Source organism: Orbicella franksi, chromosome 5 (assembly GCF_964199315.1).
Source record: "Orbicella franksi chromosome 5, jaOrbFran1.1, whole genome shotgun sequence".
Lineage (NCBI taxonomy): Eukaryota > Metazoa > Cnidaria > Anthozoa > Scleractinia > Merulinidae > Orbicella > Orbicella franksi.
This window is the reverse complement of record NC_138149.1, coordinates 30182401-30203778: the sequence shown is the minus strand read 5'-3', so window position 1 is coordinate 30203778 and position 21378 is coordinate 30182401. Positions and strand designations below refer to the sequence as shown.

At 38.8% G+C, this 21378-nt stretch overlaps 2 protein-coding genes across 4 annotated transcripts in view; both read right to left on the bottom strand.

Moving 5' to 3' along the window:
- Positions 1–14724, bottom strand: part of LOC145488117 (coagulation factor V-like) — a 32548-nt gene extending 17824 nt beyond the window's left edge. For 2 of the 3 annotated variants that reach the window (XM_081466909.1, XM_081466910.1), the window contains exon 1: positions 14477–14724. In XM_081466909.1, the coding sequence (XP_081323035.1) occupies positions 14477–14531 (55 nt within the window). In that variant the 5' untranslated portion in view covers positions 14532–14724. Of the gene's footprint in view, positions 1–5409; positions 5699–7553; positions 7693–8986; positions 9307–9941; positions 10575–12338; positions 12369–14476 lie in introns of those variants that run through there. The other variant, XM_081466907.1, reaches the window with a different exon arrangement.
- On the bottom strand, positions 109–1261 carry LOC145486888 (uncharacterized). The gene has a single exon (XM_081465597.1). The coding sequence runs from the start codon at positions 1210–1212 to the stop codon at positions 109–111; it is 1104 nt and encodes a 367-aa protein (XP_081321723.1). The 5' UTR covers positions 1213–1261.
- Positions 14725–21378: the final 6654 nt, after the last annotated feature.

The following is a 21378-nucleotide window of genomic DNA, read 5'->3' as shown; positions in this document are numbered from 1 at the left end:
GCAAAAGTACATTAAAAGCTTCCCACTAGTATGGTAATAAAGTTTTTACAAGCTGTTTGCTTGTGATATGATGTGTTTTTGTTGTTATTTTTTTCATACTTATTACATTTATACAGCTAGGAAATAGTCAAAAAAGAACATGTCCACCTTATCTTTACTGTCCTGGAAAAAATGCTGATCAAAGAAAATTCGTTGACAAAAATACTTATGATCATTCATGTAGCAGAAAAAATCATTCCATTCTAACCCAGTCAATCCAAGCTGGCACTGCACCTGAAAATAGTGCTCATGACTTCTTTTTAAAGTTATCTCGTTGGAAACTGGATCAATTTCAAGATACCTGACATTTTTGAAATCTGTCTCTCCCTCTTTCACAACTTTGATTTCAGATAAACCAAATGGATTAAGCCTTTCATTTGCTGCTTGAATGTCATACGCCTTACGGTCAGGACTACACCCCAACCATGGGCACTTGGGATTGATGACTAACCCACATGGGTATACATTGACCATCCCAGCTTTAGCAACATTGGCATAAACTGCAGCTGCATGTGATTCCATTTCAATCCCCCTCCTCATAGCAGTTGTTACAACATGCCGTGAGGGGTTTATTTGCTTCACCAAGTTTTCAAAGTTTGACATGCGTTTAGCACAAGAACCAAACTTGCTGGCAGTAATTCGCTTTGAGCGCAGAAGCTGCCAAAGGTTACTTGCACTCTGTGTCACAGTCCTCTCTTCCAAATCTATTGTGACTGCTCGAGTAACAGACAGAGCATCCAGTGCAGCATTTTTTTCTTTGTTTAAACGCACTTGAACATTGTTCAGAATTCTTTCTCCAGCATCCTCCAATGGTAGCTTGGGGAAGTCACAGGCAAGGAAGTCGTTAATGACATATTCCTGTGAGAGCTTTTGATGGTAGGACAGAGGACTACCTTTAAGAGCATTTCCAAATTTTGTTGGCTTAAGTATTAAATTTGGCATTTCCTCTGCTGTGGGTGCAATGTCAGCTGCTAAGGGCAATGGGTCCAACCCACTAAAATCACTCTTGCAAAGGATTCTGTAGGAAGTAGATGGTGAGAACAAAGTACTTTTGATGAACTTGTTATAGTTAGCACCCATTCTTGGCTTTTTTACAAGTACTGATTGAATTTTTTTTTTGTTCCAATGCGTTTCTCCCTTGGTACACTCCAGCGCTGTGGCATACTGGTGCATGTTAGGTCATCTGGTAGGGATGCAAGTCCAAACATTTTACAATGAGTCATGCAGATAGACTTTGGTAGATTGTGCTCGAAAAAAAAGCTTATTATGCTTTTAGCAGTGCTCATATTTTTTAGAAATTATGCCAAAATTATGCTACTTTCTGAAAATTATGCTCTCTGTCACCGAAGTTATGCTACTTGGATTTTAAGGAAAATAAAGATCGCCAGTAGCTTAACTCTATCAATTTTGACTTAAATGAACATTCAGACAGTCCACCTTCCAGTCTTACAGTCTTCAGCATGGCAAATACGCATGTGCGCACCTCGAAAAGCCAAATGATATCCAAATCAACCATTTCTGGGTTCTGAATCCGGGTCAGAAAGTTACTTTTATATACTTGTTTTAGACGCCATCCAGGCAAAGCCCTCAGTTTAGTATAAAGACAACTATGCGTGTTGTTAATCTCTCTGTACTCGAGGACGACGCCATCTTTGATCTAAGGCCTGAGGGGCCGAGCCGCCGAGCCATAAGCGTGGTGGCCTGAGGAGAGTCTCAGCCTCTCAGATATGTACGGGGTGACCTAGCTAGAGTCTTCCAGACCTCGATATTTTCCAATAACAATACAGAAGTAAAGTACAAACTGAATTATTCTAGAACTATGATGGGTTTTTTTTTGTTTTCAAGGCATAAAAGCTCGGATTATGCTAGCAGTGCTAAACTGAAATAAAAGCTTTAAATTATGCTCGTTTTTCTAAATTATGCTAAAAATTATGCTAGCACAATCTACCAAAGCCTACATGCAGAACAGCAGTCCTATTATGTGATGGCAGTAACCACTTGCACCTGCAACACAGGAACATTTTCCAGTAATTCCCTTGTTCTCCAGCTTAACAATTATTTCCAAAATATGCGGAGGCTCATTTTTTCCCATAGATCGAAAGCATTTACCGGTAACTTTGGCTTTCCCTTGCAGAAATGAAAATTGTTCTTAGATGTGTAGCAAATAAACCCACAGCCATATTAGTGATAATAAAAAAAATAAATTAGTTTGATAGCAAATAAGCTTAATTACTGAATACATAATGCAATGATATCTATTTTATGGGACAATAAACTGTAAATGTAAAGCATGCACTGATATCACAAGATATTGTAAGGTTAATATATGTCGACATAAATAAATATTCTTTACACACCTTGAATATTGTAGAGATATCCAGGGTCAGCGAAGAATTTGTAAGCTTTGTTTGTGCTTGTACAACCAGAAGAGTTTTTCGCGTAGCTCTCTACTTCAGCAAATGTTAGGTTAGGGAACAGCTGAAAATCTTGTGTCGGATTATCTGTAACACCTCGTTCTGCAACTGAGTATGCCATGAAATGAACATAAAACAGTGCCCTAGCATCTCTCGTAAGGCCTAAATGTTGGTGAATCAAATCGAAACCTGTCATCTCGGAGTAATCGTTTAGTTAATATGCAAATATTCAAATCTTTTCCCGCGCAAAAAAGCAAAACAAAGCCCAAACAACAGATAACGGCTCCTTACCTTCATTGCTCGCCATGAGGTCAATGTTACTTTCGTAACTCGTTTTCTCCTTTGTTTTGTTTAAATAACTATTACTTATTAACGATTATGTACATTTTTTAAGTTTTTGCTATTCATGCTGTGATTGCTGTGATCAATACAAGTTTCGTAACATAAACTTTGCAATCATGTAATTAGAGACACCACATTTTTATCAGTGTTAGCTACGCCATCCACGTTTTCGCTGTTATTTTATGCTATCGCTGCCATCGCTATCGTGTTAATCTATCGTTTCTACGATTGCTACCCTCGCAGGAGCAAGATCAAAGTCAGTCTTTGCTATATATATTTTAGTTGTAATCGTGTCGTTATAGTTTAAGATTTATGTTCCATCGGTATCCTTGATTTATGTTTTGTATCGTAGCTAGTATTAGCTTACATAAGCCTTTTGTATCGTTTTGCTTTTAGTTCGAACCACACAATCACAATCACAACGACCTCATATCACATGATCTCTATTTTGTTATCCTGATTTCTATATTGTTGATTCATCGCTCCTTCCAATAAACGCTAACGATTGATTTTACTGTAACCTGGTTTCTTTGAATTACAATTTGCGTTCGAGTGGTTCAAGCTCCTGTTATGCCCTAATCTACACGTGGCTTCGCTCCTGGAAAGTCACAGTCAAGAGGTCGTCACGGTACACCCGGTTTCGTGTTTTTCTCTGAACGTCACAAAGAGACCCTAGTTACAGTTTCACCAAGGTAAAAAAGTCTCAAAGTCGAGCAGATCGCCAATATTTTGAAAGAGAACCTACAAAGTCGCTTCGCCACGCTACAATTTTTAAAGATGGCGGCCGAAACGCTTGCGTCCCAGCATGGCGTTGCCAGGTGATATCCAAGCATGTGACCGGGTCCTGCAAAGGGCCTATAGAGTCCTAAAGTGTGACGTCACAAAAAAATAAATTTGAGAAATTATGGGATTTGGCGCCATTTTCAAAGAGAGCGTCCTTAAAAAAGGGTCTTTGCCAAAAATTACCTCTTTATTGTAATTCCCAGCCGAAATATAAAGGATGAAAATTTGGTACTGCCCCATATAAATCTCTCTAATTTTGAGTCAGTTCTAAACTGAAGGAACTGATACCAATTTTGAAGGGTTTGCATGGAATGCTATCAAACTTTGACCCCGTATATCTCTATCGGGAATTGCAATTCAGAGCTAGTTTTTGGGATGAGGGCATCTTTTAGGATCCTCTATAAGAATATGACATCATATCCCATAATTTCAAAACTTTTATTTTTGTGACGTCATCACTTTAGGGCTCGAATAGATTCCCTCGCGCCCGCTTTAACAAAAGCAAGTGTAAATCAGCTTTCAGGATCATCAGGTGTAAACCATCGGGCAGTTTCTGTTGTTAGCAGTGTTTCTGATAACTGCAGGAAGTTTTAGACGTTCACAAGGCTTGAAAAGTTCATCCAAAAATCCCAGAATGAAGAAGGCGGAGATATGTTGTCGAAAGCGAATGCGAAGATCGAGTTATTCTGAGCAGTTCATTCTGAAGCATTAGTTGGTTTGAACTATTTTGAAGCACTTTCTGTCTTTTCTATATGCGTTGACGTTTCGCCACAAAAGTCGGAAAAACTTACCCATCAACTTGTGGCACCTCGATACTAAAATACCTTTTTGAGGCGGTGACAATCACTTTTCCCGTAAAGAAACGTGTGTTTTTAACGGAATACATAATACAGTGTGAAGTTCACTGACTGTGTAGTTTTGCACTGGGTTTGAGACGATGAATGAATCGGTAAACGCGCGCATCGCCGGATGTAAATTGACGACTTCCGCTCGAATAATATTTTTCTTTTCCTTAATTCATGAGCCATATAATAAACAGCTTAATAACCTCGACCGTTCGGTCGTTACGAGAAAATCTCAAACCTCGGCCTACCGTATTGATCGAGCGATAGCGAGGTCAATACAGCAAGGCCTCAGTTTGAGATTTTCCCGTAACGACCTCACTCTTGGTTATTAAGTAGTTAGTACTAAACCATGCAAAGTAGCAATCATACTGCCCGAAACAAATACAACGCAAAACAGGCTGAGTCAACAACTGGAAATTTTATTCTACTGTCCAGTGATTTCTGCTTAACAAGTATCTGTCAATGAACTTCAACTGATTTGATAAAGGGCTTGATAAGTTTGAGGCTTCAGTGTTTGCTAAATAAGTCCCAGCACCATTCAACTCCTGAAGTGACCTTTTCTATCACATGTGCCATCTGTGTTATGGAGACAAGTAAACAAGTGCATCGATTAACTTGTATGGTGGAATATTTTTACCAACTCCCAGGGCAGTCCATTTAGGACTTTTCACTGTTAAAAGAAGGCGCAACGGAAAAGCTTTTTTAATTAGTCAAGGTAATCGTAGCAATGCAAGTGCCATTAAGGATTTACAATCCGAGCCGTAGAAACCATGTGCTTTATATTCCTAGCCCCTTAAATAAATGTATTTTACGGACCGAATACGGCCGTAAATTGCATTTGCGATTCGTACAAACCATACGGATTGACAAATCGTTTGACCCCTTCGCTCAGATAACACGTGATTTATATTCAAGTCCCCCTAATGAGATGCACTTTTCCGACCGTATACGGACTGAAAACTGTTTTTTACGATCTGTCAAACTGTATGGATCGTAAAGTTGTAGTTTCGAACTGTATCAGTTTGTGCATATTGGACATAACTGAAACCATCTAACGTCGCAATCGCGCGGCCCAAAACAAATAACGCAAAACAGGCTGAGTTCAGAATTGTAAATTTAATTTTATTAGTTAGTGATCTCTGTTAAACGAGAGTCTATCGACATCCTTCAGTTTGGTAATGGACATGATTAGCTTAAAGCTGTTATCAATGTTTGCCGCTAAATAAGTCCCAACACCATCCAAGTTCTAAACTGACGTTGTCAATCGCTTGCCATCTGAGTTATGGAGACATGAAAAAAAAAAAATAATAAAATAAAATAATAATAATGATAATAAATAAGTGGATCGATTCAATTATAATTAGAATTTTTGACTTAAATAGTTTTCTTCCTAGTCCTACAGTAGTCCAGTTTCATGTGGTCTCAAAGGAGCTTTCAAAAAGAAACCGCGACGGAAAAGCTTTTTAGTTAGTATAAGTAATCGTATGAATACGATTAAAATGAAGGATTTACACTCATGAAGACCTTCTCAATTCTGAGTAGGCTCGATTGACAGCCGCTGTTCGTGAAAGGAGCCTGCGCTTATCCCCCGAAGTGCAATTTGAAAGAATTTTCAAATATCGCGGGTAGTGTAAATCTTTAATCCTTAATATTAAGACTACTGACTGAGAAAGTTACAAACGCGCCTGCATTACTTTGCACTGCATTGTAAATTAAAAGTTAACGATAAACTTGGCCGCTCTCAGCCAATCACAGTGGAGTAATTTTCTCAGCCATAAAATTGCACGAGTCTTTAGGCTAGTGCAATTTGAAAGAATTGCCGATGTCACCAGAAGGGTAAATTCTTAACTGCTCCAGCTTTCAAATGATTACTCATCAGTCATTGATTTTCAGTGTTTCTCCAAACTTGGTTTATCTGAGGTATGTGGTAAAATCTCGTGGCTCATAGCATGTTTCAGAGACTGGTATGCATTACAAAAGTATTTGTTTGGCTTCTATACTGTTTAGAATTTTTGCTAGACACACGACCTGAAAGAGCCATGAGCGGGTAACATCGCGAAAACTATGACGTCAAACGGGAAACAGTTCACTGTTATCCGCGAAATGTTGACCGCTGTTGCACGTCATTTGTCAATAAAGTGATTATTTGTTTTCCACCGGTTTGACTCATTTGTTTAGCTATATTACAAATCACTTAAGGTCATTCCCCAGTACTGCATTGCGCATCCTTACTGCGCATAATTTATGGCGTCATTAGGCGCGTTCGTGCACGCACACATTGAAAACATGGCGGATTTGCGTTGATATTGAGTTCTGTCAGTTGAAAAATGGCTATAGCTCACTAACGAGCTTGGACACCCCAAATTTTTTTCCAGTCATTTTAATCAACTAATCACTAGCTTTGCGTGAGAAAAGACTGATCTGATTTCTATGTTTGAAAATTGAATAAATAAGAAAAATAGCAGCTGTACTGTAGTCTTTTCTATTTTGCTGTTTGATAGCCGTGGCAAGCAATTTGGTTCCAATATTTTAACAAAGGTTCAGCTGTCGGTCAAAATCAAACTTAAAAAGTTTATTTGTGTCCGACACAAGTATTGACTGTAGTTTGAGGCGTGTTTTTATGAGTCTGGGCTCACAGAGTTTACAATAACTTGGAATGCATTCTTGTAATAAGCATTAAATAACGCTAAAATGAGACATTTTGAATGCCTCACTGCTCCTTAACAAGCATGGGCACTCCCCTTTTTTACTTTATAATTTAAGTTCTCTTATATATTCATTGGACAAAGTTTGAACAAAAATCTATGTGGAGTCTTATTTCAGGGGAATTACCTTATTCCGTCGAGGGAAACATTGAGATTCGAGGGAAACAAAATTCACTGTTCCACAAGGGACCAGTCATTAAATGTTAACCGTAACCCTAACGTTATGTCGGGTAAAAACATTCTCGTTTCGTCCCTGAACACTCTATGTGATTCAAAAGTCTGTAATTCGCCCTCAAAGGAGAGGCTTCCACACTCCTTTTTCAGACGACTTCCTACTTACTTAAAGTAAAGGTAACGTAAATTCTTCATTCCAAGTAGCTGGATGGGTATTTACCCTACCAACCGTTAGCCGTACAGTTGTTTACCTTAGCAACCATAGATCTCCATCCTCATGGAAATGTGATTTTTATAGGTCCAGGGATGAATCCTGATGTAGCGAGCTGATGTGGGCGAACTCAGAACGTTGTATACAATCGTATCTCGGTCTGAGTTTGCAGTAAAAATCTGAATACGAATTTAAAAGGACAGAAAGAAGTGTTAGTAGGAAGAAATTTTATTTAATTAGCATCTAATTAAAAAATCTGGGCAACAAAATTTGTACGAAACATTTTCCACTAAGCACTCGTTTACCAACCACCCTCCCATGCGGAAACGCCCTGAAATAATCCATATACTGAACGTAAAATAATAACGTTAACCAACATGGCTTGTTTTAAATTCTCCAAAGACTAGACATTTAGTTGTTGACAACTATTTTTCATCGACAACTAAATCTTATCGACAACTAAAGAACGTAGTGTGTGGGATGAGTTGTCGACAATAGGCCTTTTCACGGTTAACTTTGCTCATTTGCATTACAATAAAATCTAGCGTGTATGTTAGGCAATTTCGGGCTATTTTGTAGTTTTAGCCCGAAATTGCCTCGCATCCACGGTGGATCACATTGTAATGCAAATGAGAAAAATTAACCGTGAAAAGGGCTATTAAACGCTAAAGTTTTAGTAGTCGACAACTGAGCAGTTTCCCTTTTCGAAACGGGAAACTACTTTAATTGTCGACAACTATTATTTGTAGACAGCTACGTTTTAACCGTTTTTCGCGTGAGTGGGAATCACTGGTTTAGTTGTGGACAACTATCGAAACATAACACACATTTGAGCATGCTTATGGTGTTTTGAGCATGCGTAGTGAACGTTGCTTCCCAAGCTCTAGTTGTCGACAACTAAGTGTTTACTCTGTGGAGGCCCTTAGTGATAACTGCAAGACCAGTTGAACGTGATACAATATGTCGGTTACAGCGACTTTCATCAGAATTGAGCATACTTCCAGTTGACAATTTTTATCTGCAAAAGCCCTCGTTTAACATATAAACTTTGATTTGATGAAAACCTCAGGTCTGATAAAAAATATATTTACCAGGCCGTTTCTTCTCACTCAAATTTAAAAACCGGACAAACGAAAACTTCCTCCGGTTGAACTACCGAAAAATGTTCCAGAGTTTTCGAACAAAATGCTCGATAAATGTGAAATAACCATCATTCTCCATGACCAAAAGGCAAAAGAGAAGGGCATTTACCTCTATCGATCTTCATGGATGTGTTTTGTTTGTTTGTTTGTTTGTTTATTGTTTGTTTCCCTTTGTTTTGTATGTGGAACAAGCTACAAGCGTCAGGAAGGTCTCAATTAAGATTGTAAAGGAAATCATGGGCAAGAAAAACCAAAGAAAGGACTAAAAACTCAACAACGTAAGCCTCGATCAGTAGGTGTGTAGCAAGCTGGTGTAAGAAAGTTCACATACCTTGTCGGCGCCTTGTTCTTGATAATACTGGAACGACGAGCCATCGTTACTGTATTCTACCTTGTAACTGGTCACCCATTGATTATATGCGTTCCTTCCTTGTGTTGCCAGGTATGTCACTTTTTTGCTGCTGCCCAGATCCGCTTGGAGCCACTGATTCTGATTATTGCGTCGTGACGACCAGCCTCCCTGCTTTCCACCCCCTGCTTGAAAGTTCAGTCGCCCTTGTATGGCCGCATGGTTCGCATCCCATTGGGACGAAGCAGAAATCTGAGCATCAGAGATCGCGCGGCTTTCCATTCCAAGGGGAGCCTGACATGCTTTGCAAAAGAAATGGGAGCAAAACAGAGAGTTCCAATATCAACGAGCTATCGTCTGAACAGTTCGATACCTGGTATGACTTTAACCCTATCCAGACCATGAAACCATGAAACTTGGAGGAATTGAAGGATTTATATGACTATCAAAGGCGGTTCAAACCTAACTAACCAAACAACCAACCAATTAACCTCGTTCCCAAGGTCTCTCATCTTACCGCCCCTCTAGAGCGGTAAGGGGGCGGTAAGATGAGAGAGCCTGGGAGCGAGGTTTCCAACCAACTGCCTACCTGTATGCCTGCCCTCTGCCTGCCTGCTTACCTAACTTCCTACTAAGCTACCCACTTACTGCCTGCCTGCCTGCCTGCCTACCTGCTCTCCTGCCTGCCGGCCTACATGGTAGGAAAAAAAAAAAAAAAAAAAACGACAGAGTTATGTTAGTCCGTCAGGTTTGCCGACCTTTTGCCCCCTTTCATTGGCAGTAGCCTTGGTCTTTGCTTTTCCCCCCAACATTTACATTGATTTTTTACAAGTACTACTTAAGTAATCTAAAATTAATAGCATAGAGAAGCTATAGCTGGCTGGATGACTATCTCAAAAATTGACTGGAACCACTTATTAAACAACAGCATTTTTACCGTCTACTTGGGTCCTGTCTTTTATGGCTTGTATTTGCTCCTGGGTCAAGGCAACATTGTACACCTGCATTTGGGCGATCCTTCCTTTAAAGTACCTGCCATCGCCAATCTTCACTCCCATTCTCACGCTGTCCTGCGTGGCTAGTTGAAGATTCGCACCAATGTTTACCGTTTCTACCACTATTCCATCCACCCACAATTTTGCATCGCCATTAGCTTGATCATAGGATGCCCCCACAAATTTCCATCCATCCTCTGGTTTTAGATGAGTGCTAAGCAAGCCATGGGTAAACGAGTAGTCTCGTTTGGTGAAACGAGCGAATAGTTGACCACTCCCCACCCACAAATGCACTCCCCAACTTCCACTGTTCCTATAGTTGAAAAGAGGGCCATCTTGACCACCTGGGTACAACCAGCAGAGCATTGTGATGGAGTTTTTTACATCTAGTCCACCACCGTTCGGAAACTCGATGTAGCTGTTAACAGTTCCAGAAAATTCATAGGAGCCATCAGGTTTTCCATCTGGTCCCGGGGCTGTGATAACTCCACTGGCTACTCCCTCTCCGACCCGGTTGTTGATTTCCTTCGTACCGTGAGCGCCATCGAGAGGGTACAAAGCAACGGGATCTGGAACTTAATCAGGAGGGCAGAGGTAGATGGATTAATATTCAGCTAACGTGTTTACAACCTTGTTGTAACCTCATTCAGGTCATGTGATGATTCATTTGGGAGGTTACAATTGTTCTGTTTGTACATACTTCCATGCAATCAGTTGCACAGACTAATTACACAACTGAAACCTCCCAAATGAATCATCCCTTGGGCTGAATTGGTATCTCTCTTCCATTGACCAAAACTAGTCGATATTGCTTCTCATTGGAGGAATAGTACGATTAGTCTAAAAGAAATTAAAAACTGCTCCTACCATTGCTTCGAACATCACTCTTTACCGCACTCAAATTCGCAATTAGCAAATCAGAAGCGTGCCTCCGTCACTGTCACTGTCACTGTCACTGACCTGCTATAGCTATGATATCATGGTCCCATAACCAAATTTGCGTATGGTAATATAAAGTATTCATGAACATTAATCTTCACAATTTTGTTATGCTTCGATGGCACATCAGGCCTACCATCACCAAAGCAGTGAGGTTTGTGTCAAAACAAGGTCAACTCCAGCCTCGCTGCCATCCAAAGGCCAGGTCACTGAGCAGACAACTGTAAAAATGTGTATTCTGTTGTCTTGTAAAAAATCGCCTTATCACTTATATCAGTTTGCTCTTCATTAATCAGTTTACTTCATATCTTTATCCCAGCGCAGTTTGTGTTCAAGAGAGCAACTCGGTCATAATGTTAGGATTATTTTGACCAAACTGCAGCAAAATAGACCGATTTCGATATATTAAAATTCAGCCTGAAACAATAAACCTCAGTACGAAGCTCCGGGGAACAACTACAGAGTTCGTGGGGTTTGTTCCCCAGAGCCTCGTGCTGAGGTCTATCGTGTTAGGCTGAATTTTAATTTTTCGAAATTGGTCTATTCACCATTTGGCTTGCGGCTGACTAATTCTTTTTTCGTCAAGATGAAGAGATAAGTAAGTCATATATATGAAACATCATTCATAATATAAAGACGAGTGTTTTACTGGAAAAAGCACCACTCGTAAAACTCATACGAAACTACACCCGGGGTTCAAGTGGCGTATTTTCGATATGCTCACCAGTAAAGATATTGATAACGTCATTTATAAATTACCGTTTTTTCACTGCTAATTGTAGTGAGCTTGCCTATATGATATTTTAATATTTAATTCAATTCGCAAAATTTTCATCTTGCTTTGATCTACGCAATATTCTACCTGCAAATCAAACCTATGAAACTAGGTCGCTATATCATAACCTCATTTTATTATATGTTCACAAAATTATCAAAGTTTTAGTTAAGCTTTAGTTTTAGTGTTAGTTTACAAAGCGTTTGCAACATTGTATGTATTTACGGTCATGCAAATAAAGCTAGTTGTTGTTGTTGTTGTCGTCGTTGTTGTTGTTGTTCAAGTTGTTGTCGATAACAACAAAATTGCACCTTGGCTTAAAGATATAAATTTCATTTTCTCCCGTTAAAAAGAATATATTGCTCACTCGCTGCGCTCGTTTGTAAAATATTTTATTCATATAACATCTTCTTTATATTTGAACTGCATGCAGCTGACATGATTTTTAAAATACATGAAGTTTGTCAAAGACCATGCTAGTTATGTACGAAGGTTACGCACTTGAAGCTATTTTAGAAAACAAAGCAAGCGTCGCAAAAAAACTGGCTTGAGCGGAATTTATACTTATGCTCTTAGGTGTCAGTGTGCCTGATAGTGGTTTTCTGTCGTCTTTCCTTTCACTTACCTGGCACCGAAATTTCTAGTTCACAGTCATCTGTTCGAGAATTAAAAAAAAAGAAACATAGAGAGTGAGTACAGTAACTATTACTCAAATAAAATAAGTTAGGCGAGCCATATTGGTGTAAATACGCTTATGATGTCCTTAAATCTCCTTCCGTGACTGGGAAATGGGACCTTAAACAGCTATTTTAATCTGATATTTCATCCACGGATGAAATCTGAACCCTGCTCTTTTTTATAGTCAGTTTAGTTATTAACGTTTTTCGTGAATTTCTGCCGTAATATTAGATATTTCGAAAAACTAACTGGATTTCCTTCAGTTACTTAACTAGGCCTTCAAACTGGCAAAGTATGGGCAAAATCGATTTTTCGACCGTGGCCACATTTTTAGAATTTTCTTTGATTTTTACGGACATTCACTCTTAAAACTCCTTCCCTGACTTGGAAATGGGACCTTAAACGCCTATTTTAATCTGATATTTCATTTACCAAAAAATCTGAACTAAAACCCTGCTCTTTTTAATAGTGTTTAGTTGTTAACGAACTTAATCGATGATTTGGGACGTTACCTTTCCGAGGAGGTTGTCAAATTAGACTTAAATTGCATCACTTGTGGATCGAATAATTAGCAACGTGGGCTGTGAAAAATATTGCATTTTGTAAGTAATTTTAACTTAATGAAATGCTTCATTTAACCAGCTTTCCAAATAATTGTTTGCTAAAAGCTACAATGGGTCGTTTTAATTTCGCTGTTAGCGTTTGGACGCGCTATAGTTTCATAAATTTTACATATATTATGAGCGTGAGATTACAGACACATGTCCGAGAAATTATCACTGCGGTGTTAACAATATTACTGAGTTGATATTAACATTTATTCATTCTGGTTTTTTAAGATTTTACCAGCTCACGAAAAAAAATAGAAAAAAAAAATAGCAAAAGGTCATGAACACAAACGCAGCGCGATTTATTTGTTTTCGACGTGTTCATATCTCATAGGAGCCTGGACAACAAATTCATGTTTCAAATGTTTCAAATATGAGTTATTTCATATATACTTCACATTAAATTCATGTTTCCGTGATATGATTCCGGCTCCACACTTCAAATTATCTAATACTTTTGTTTAGGTTTGTGGTTCCTTTTGCCCGATCAAGCTGCGCACCTTAGCGAGAGAAAAGGGAATTTTAATCAACGGGATACCCATTGTGAAAAAAAAAAAAAGAAAACTGAAACTTTTTTTTTACTTTCAGTATCGTGGAAACAAACACGCAACGAAGGGAGTCTTTGTGATTCTTTAATGCAGGGTTCGTTGTGAAATTGACGTCCCGTATACATTAATGCCCTCAGTTAAAAAAAAAAAAAAATGAATACATAATTTGAAAAAATGGAAACAAAAGTGACATGAACTTATGTGGACAGTATAGGTTTGTGACCAAGTTTGAGGATGCATCTCTTTAATAAGAAACTGTAACTTTGCAAACCATCAGTTACATTGTAAATCAATCTTTCTCTGGCGTGGAATATTACTATTATAATTCTAAATCCTATTCAACATAATTCCCATTTTAGGGTCCCCTAGAGAGGAAGACTATTTAAGTTTGCAAAATGATTTGCAGATTCTAACATTAATAAGGTCTTTGAGAGCAATAACAATTGAGGGAGAATTGATTTCTCATTTGCGACAAGAGACGTGACTGTTCGATCAAGATTCACTTGAAAAGTGAAAGTGAATCTTGACGCACACGCCTTGGTTCAATTTCCAGAATACAGTGCCTTCAACACCCTTTTTCCTTTTATATAAATGTTGCTCATACGAGACGCGACCATATAACCACTTCGCAATTAGAGCGCTTTTCAATTGAGTGTCGAAAGTAATCAGGCAATTAGTTTGGTTTTACTTTTACCACGGTTTGCGATTAGCCGAGTAGTCTAATTGATAAGTTATTGGTTTTGTTTTGATTTTACGACACTCAATAGAAAAGCGCTCGACCAATCTTTACCAATTTGTAACCAGTACAGTTACGAAAATGGCTCCTGGCAACTAATGTACAAAAAATTTATAAGGGTTATTCTACAGACTTCGATGGAAAAAAGGATGAAAAGTTCATCACTCGGTTTTAAAATGAGCGAAGTACTTACCCTGAGCATCCAAACCAACAGCTGTTAAAAGAAGGAAGAAAAATGCCACCCACATGACGAGTGTATAACAGTAGCGAACCTGAAGAAAGTTTCACTAGAGCGAGGAGTGTGGATTGAGTTTTAGAGGAGAAGTTATTTATTCCAGATTATGATATAATTAACACTGCGATTATACACTCGATTTATGATTGATATATTCAGCTTTACAAATTTACACTAAACTATGCTCTTTGTTTGCGTCACCTGTAAAGGTTGTATTGTACCGCAAATGGAAATGATTCAATGTTTCAGTCTAAACGAAATCGATGTAAAGCTGAGCTGTCCGAAAGTCCATTTCATACTGTTTTAAAAACTGTTTTGCATTTAATCTTATTGTTTGACTTAGATTTAGACCAATATTTCTACACGGGCAAAAATCCAAAAAAAAAAAAAAACATATGCGGTGAACACAAGGGAAGAATCGCTATGCTGAACGTAAACAAGGAGTAAAACACAGCAATTTCTGCCCGACGCAGCCATAAGTGAAAGTGGGACAAGTATTTTACTGTTATTGTTGTGTTAGCAAGGCAAATTTTATCATGCTTACGGAAAATCGGAGAACAATCACACGTTTTATGAATTCATAATATACAGAAATGTACAATAGCATGGTGACTCGAGACAAAAGAAAATTATAATGAAAACAACAAACTACTAACGTAAGTAAAAATCAGCGCGAAATTTTCCGTGTTGAGGGTAAAAATTAGCGTTTTGAAAAATCTCATGAATTTGAAACCTAGTGAATTGACGTTGTGACATTGTTTGATCTCATTGAGGACCAAGTTTTTCGACTGTCTTTGATGTTAGAGCTATCTTTTCAGAAAATCAAACAGTGCTAATGGTAAGGAAAAGTAAATAATCATGGAATAAATGTTCAATTTTGATGATCCCGAACACGCAGGTGAGTCAACATTGCGACACGGAGCATTTTCCAAGATTTATGACAAAATAGGGCCACCAATGGCGCTTTGACGTAGGAAGATCGCCTTCTAGCCTCCCAGTGTATCACTACCAAAACAGAAAATTAAAAGAAAAAAAAAAACAAAAACAAAAACAAAACAAAACCGGTAACCGAGTATTACAGAGACTAATGGCAATATACTTTAACCAATAACTACGTATACTTTAAAATGAAAATTGGTCGATTTTTCTAACTGCTAGGCGAACATTTTAATATTGGCCACGTTATGAGCTAAACTGCTGTTAAATGGATCTCTATTCAATTTTCGTAACAAGAGACACGTTCTCCGAAGCAGTCGAGAGAAATATTCACTTTTGGACTAACGTAAATAAAGTAAATAGAGTCTTAAAAAAGATAATCAAATCGTGGCAGACGTGACACTACTTTCTGGTCTTTTTCGTCCTTTTCGTGACCTCTGATGTCTTTGATCTTCGCGGATCTTCACGGTACTATAAGTCCAAACAATTGTAATACAAAGTACTGAAAATAGTTAAACTTTGCAAAAGGACTATAAGCTTTAGTGTTATATTTGTCCATTTTGTCGACCGATCATTTTTGGCAGTGCATCAGACCAAGAGAATATGACACAACATCTATCGTATAAAAGGTCCGAACGAATTTCGTTTAAAAGGGCTGAAACGATAACACACGTTAGAGTTTGGTGTCATTTTATACCGCTCGAGAAAGCAACGAGAGACTACACAAGAAAAACGTTTGTGTGCCACTTAATGAAGGTCGTCATAAGACCTAACTGAATTCAAAAGCCACGTTATATCCTTTACGGACATAAAAACGTTGCCGCTCAGGATTTGCAGGTGTAAAGCTTTGACACAAATGTTGCCTGTATATTAGAGCATGGCAAAGGTGGCGTAGACGTCTTCTCAATTCGTATACAAGATAGCTGTGAACAGGCTCCCGATTGTGTTATGGGGGAATAACAAAAATATTTAACAAAACGAGCGGCTTGTCGTTGTACACCTTAGATCTGGATGTCACGAATTTCCTTTTAGGTATGCGAATCACATACCCTGCTATTCGATAATAAATTGTATAGCCAAGGTCTGGATGTCATGAATTTCCTTTTGTTGGGTAGGTGAATCCCACACAGATGGTCTCTTACTAATGAATAACAAGAGTTTTTCTCAAATGTATTCCAGATTTCTTCTGATAAATCCGACAGTAAAGTAAATAAAGTAAAACTTTATTTGTAGCTAAAAACGCAACAATCACCGGTTGTTTTATTTTTTTGTTTGAGGAAATCTCGGCCAGGGAAATCACGTTGTTTTCCTGATCCTATCGTGTTCGAAAAGGTCCGTTTTGAAATGTTTTCCGTCCACGCGAAAACTCAAAGCCGGCGTTTTTAAATTCCTCCGATTTGAAGAGCGTTTTCAAAAAGCTCCGTTTTCGTGACGGATTACTCTGGACTGTAGGCCTACACGTAGAAATAAAGCTGTTTTTAAATTCCTCTGGCGTAGTGTGAACGGAGTCTGGAGTAAGCCACGACGTCAATAAGCACCACCAAACAAAAGGTTTTATGAGCAAAACAAAGGCTGTACAAGTGTGTTCAGTAAACCTTTGTACATTTCATAGCCGTCCTCTGCAAATGAACAACGCAAAATGACCGCGAATGCGAACGATGAGTCGAACTGCTAATTTTTCGTATTTCCATTTAGAATTGAACGCTGTGATTACATATTTAGCCTGAGGGAGATCTTAGAGCCATAAGCATCCTGGATAAATTCAATTTTACAAGGGATTGTTATTGGCGTCGCCGTCGTCATCGTATCATACGATCCCCATTTGCATCTCGGATGTTGGAAGGTCGTTACAGTTGTTTAACGTGGGGTCTGTCATCCTAAGTGGCTGCTTTGTGCTTTGCTTTTGTTTTATCCAAGACCAGTCGAACACAGTTGAGAGTATCGTGCAAAAACCGAAAAAAATGACATAAATTGCAGCTCTTTGCCAAGGTTCAAGCGATCAAGTTGTCGAGCGTTTCGATAGGAAGTTTTTCCCTCCTGCTGAGACAATCTCATTTACGTTACTTCGTCGATGCAATACCTTTTCATCTTCCCCATTACTACACGGCAATCGTTTGCATCTACTTCTTCAGCGCGCATAGCTTAAGGCTTTGAATACTTAAAGGCCATCGTCATCAATAACGTCCTTGAACATGGCGAGTTGATTCTCGGGGCTTTCCCGCTCCAAAACAAGTAATTATTACAGTATTTCTCTTTCCATAGCTTCCAGTTCTCGAGGATCTCGCACTTAATAGACCTCAAATTTTAATGTTGCGGAAACAATGATATCTGGTGGAATAACACTGAAAATTGTGAGGGGGCGAGGCACCGGAAATTGTTTTCGCTCGTAGGCTTTTGTAAGCGGTAGACGTTGTCGACGAATTTGAACTACGCTTTCGCTGCAACGCGCAATATTAGATGGCAGAGAGAACCTTAAACGAACTTCATCAATAAAGGCTTAATCTGGCTACTGCAATTCAAGATACACAAGGTGAACGCGTATTTTGATAATATAACTGTATATACAGCATAAATTACAAACCCGTTAGAGAACATAAGCGTGCATATAAAGAATGTTTGGCAAATTAGCATTTTATAGTCTTAAATTAAGGTATGTCCGCCATTTTGAATAATTAAATCCTGCTGGTGTCAGAAACTCGTTTGTCCGGTTTGGCTATGACGTCAGTGCCTTCTCATTAGCTCACAACCAAGCCTTTTGTCCCTTCGCTTTATAAGTGCGACACCACCCGGATGGTTGGGCGGCCAGTTAACTCCACCGCAATATACACATCTCTCATAATCTCTCTTAAGACAATACCTGCCACATATACGATCAAGTATTCTTCTTCAACCACCTCCCTAAATATCTCCCCAATATCCCCTCACAGCCTACATCTCATTAATCCCCTACAGGTGCCTACACATCCTACATCTCCTTAATCCCTTACATATACCTGCACAGCCTACATCTAATTAATCCCCCACATAAACCTACACAGTTTACATCTCATTAATCCCCCACATATACCTACACAGCCCACATGTCATGAATCCCTCACATTTACCTTCATAGTTTGCATTTCATTAAATTGTTTCTAGAGTCATTACTCATTATATTACATTATGTAGAACCAAGTAGTCTTAAGATATCTTGGAACAAGTACATTGACTATCGTTATTATTTTAGGGTCGAGAAAGTAAAATTGGCACTCTACTTACTTGTTTTTACGTGACGCGTGATTGGTGAAAAGAATTCTCTGTGATGCGTGATTTAATAGAACAATTCAGCATGGTGCGTCATTGGTATCCCACCTTTACCACCCTCTATTTGGCGGACACCCTCGGGACCCATGCCAGTGTCCACTTAATACAGGGCCCGGAAAGGGGGGGCGGGGCACTGCCATATATGGGCTATATAAGTATGTGCCGCTGTGAAGAGTATGGTTTTCAAGCAGTTTACTCTAGGATAGGGTATATAAATTAGAGCGTTTGGGTCTAGAATAGGGTATCATTTTTCACAAAACTGACAAGTTGGGTGAAGATTTTATCTAGACTAAGGAAACCAGGAATTGCCAGTCAAAAAATATATATATGAAAAAAAAAAAGTCAAATCGGCAAGTTTAATTTAAATTTACGCAAATCAGCCTCAACAGTGTCGATAGATTGGGGGATTTGGGGAGTTTACTCTAGTATAGGGTAGCAAAATTCAGCTCAACTATCTCTGGTATAGGCTAAGGGTTCCAGGGTCCCAGCGGCACATCCCCACCCAGAAATTCCCAAAGTACCCCCCCCCCCCCGGATACAGAGTGTCCGCTGAAAACAGGTTCCTTCAGAATTCGTCTCAAAAGGGTCATCAATATCGGTCAGTATCAAAAGACTCTAAAGAGCCAAACAGCATTCTCGTGAGCGGTCGATAACTCTGAAATACCGTATTCCCATAAACAATGACAAGTATATGAGGTAAACCGAAACAAAATATTGCATTTCTGTGACAGCTCAGTTGGTTGGCAAACTTAAATGACTGATCTGCTAAAAAGTGGACAAAAAAAAATCTTCTATTCCTTTTTGCAGTGTCCGTTTGATACAGGTTTCTAACAATAGAAATGACCACAAAAGTCAAGTTTAAGGTGTTCGCGTCTACTTAATGGAAGAGTCCGTTGAATAGAGGTACTTTTTACAATAAATGAGGGAAAAGAAAAATGGGACTTGCTGACTGCTGTTTGCTTAATAGAAGGTGTCCGCTTAAAAATGGGATCCGCTTAATACCGAAGTTTGACTGTATTCAATGTCGTGAAAGTTCCAGTTTAATTGTGACAGTTTATCCTAAGTTGCGTGATTCTGGGAATCTAGGAATAATAGAAATCGGAAGCACGTGCTTGACAGTCTCAATTAGGTCAGTGGATGATTACCCGTTAATTAGCACCAGATTGAAAACGCGCTTCATCTTATCAACAAAAAATGTAAGCTTGCGTGTCACTTAATATTCCGTGTTCGTTTAGAAAAGGTTGTAAGTCCATCAATTAGTGCCGTGCGTTGTCACTTCAGCTTTAGTACAAGTACACAATCAGAGCAAGAGAGAAAAAAGAACCTTGTGATCTTAAATAAACTTGTGAAGTTTGCGAAGAACGGCCTGTTGAGTTGGCATTCGCAGCATGCAAATCGATTATTCGCATTCAACGTGTCAATATTTCTCTTAAATCATGAGAAAACCCTGCTAAACCTTCAGTGGAATTCAACACCATTGCCCATTTGAGGACAACTCTCAGTTTCATAATTTATTATGTGACAGACTAGCTACGTCATTCTGGCAAATCATATAGTCTACTTTGATACCCTGAAACGAAAAAATATATATTACCTAACTCATTAACATTTAGATTTTTGTCTTTCAGGAGCACTTTAAGACCTTTTAACTCCCAAATACCGACTTCTAAGAGCAACGGTATAACCAAATGGATTAAAAGTAAGTAAAAGCCCACACACAAACGAACTGCGGACATATCTTTTCGTACAGCGTCCTTCCCATGCAGTTTCAATCAGTTATTTCTTCTCGCCTGGTTTACTCAGTCAGCTAGCCCGTCAATACTGAAACACCAGAAAATTACTCGTGGTATGTTATTTTGAGATGCTTTGTGTTGGATAGCCTTCTCAGATGTCTCAGACCATCCATGTTGCGACAACCAACATCATAACTAAATAATTTCTCGTGTACCACGCGAAGGCGAAAATAAGCACATTGTACATCACAGCTACCGTTAAACCAGTGGTACTGTGAGCCCGCTTCTTGGCCCCCCTGTCGCCAGCATCTACCATTCCATCGTTAAAATTTTGTTTCTTCGCTTTTTTGCTTTTCTTGCCGCTTGCAGAAGACAACTGTTCAAGAGATTCAACCATATTCATCTTGAAAGCCTCTTTGAGAGCACAATTTCTGTGCTTTCCAACGTTTCTGAAGTTGCGAGGCTTTGAGGACTTCGATGAATTTAAACGAATAGTCGGGAAGTTAATTGACGCCAGAAGGGATTTTTGAGACTATATTCAGATTTTTAAGCTCATGCCATGAAAAATTAAATCGGTGTCTCCGTCTGAAAGATAAATTACTTCGATAATGTCGATGGCTCTGCAGTGCGCCAGCAATGTAACGTCTTTTTTAAAAGCTACTGTAAATTCAATTTCCTGCTGTTATATTGTTTACCCGATTAATGATTTGTGTGATTTCCTTACCCTGAAATATTTATTCCGTAGACCCATGAATAGTCATCCGTATTACTGAGTGTCGCCGAGTAAAGCGCATAAATCAAAATTTATATCTCTCCGGATGAACAGATGCAGAAAACAACTAGAAAAAGCTCATGATCAGCTGCCAAAGTAAACCGCAACTTTGCATC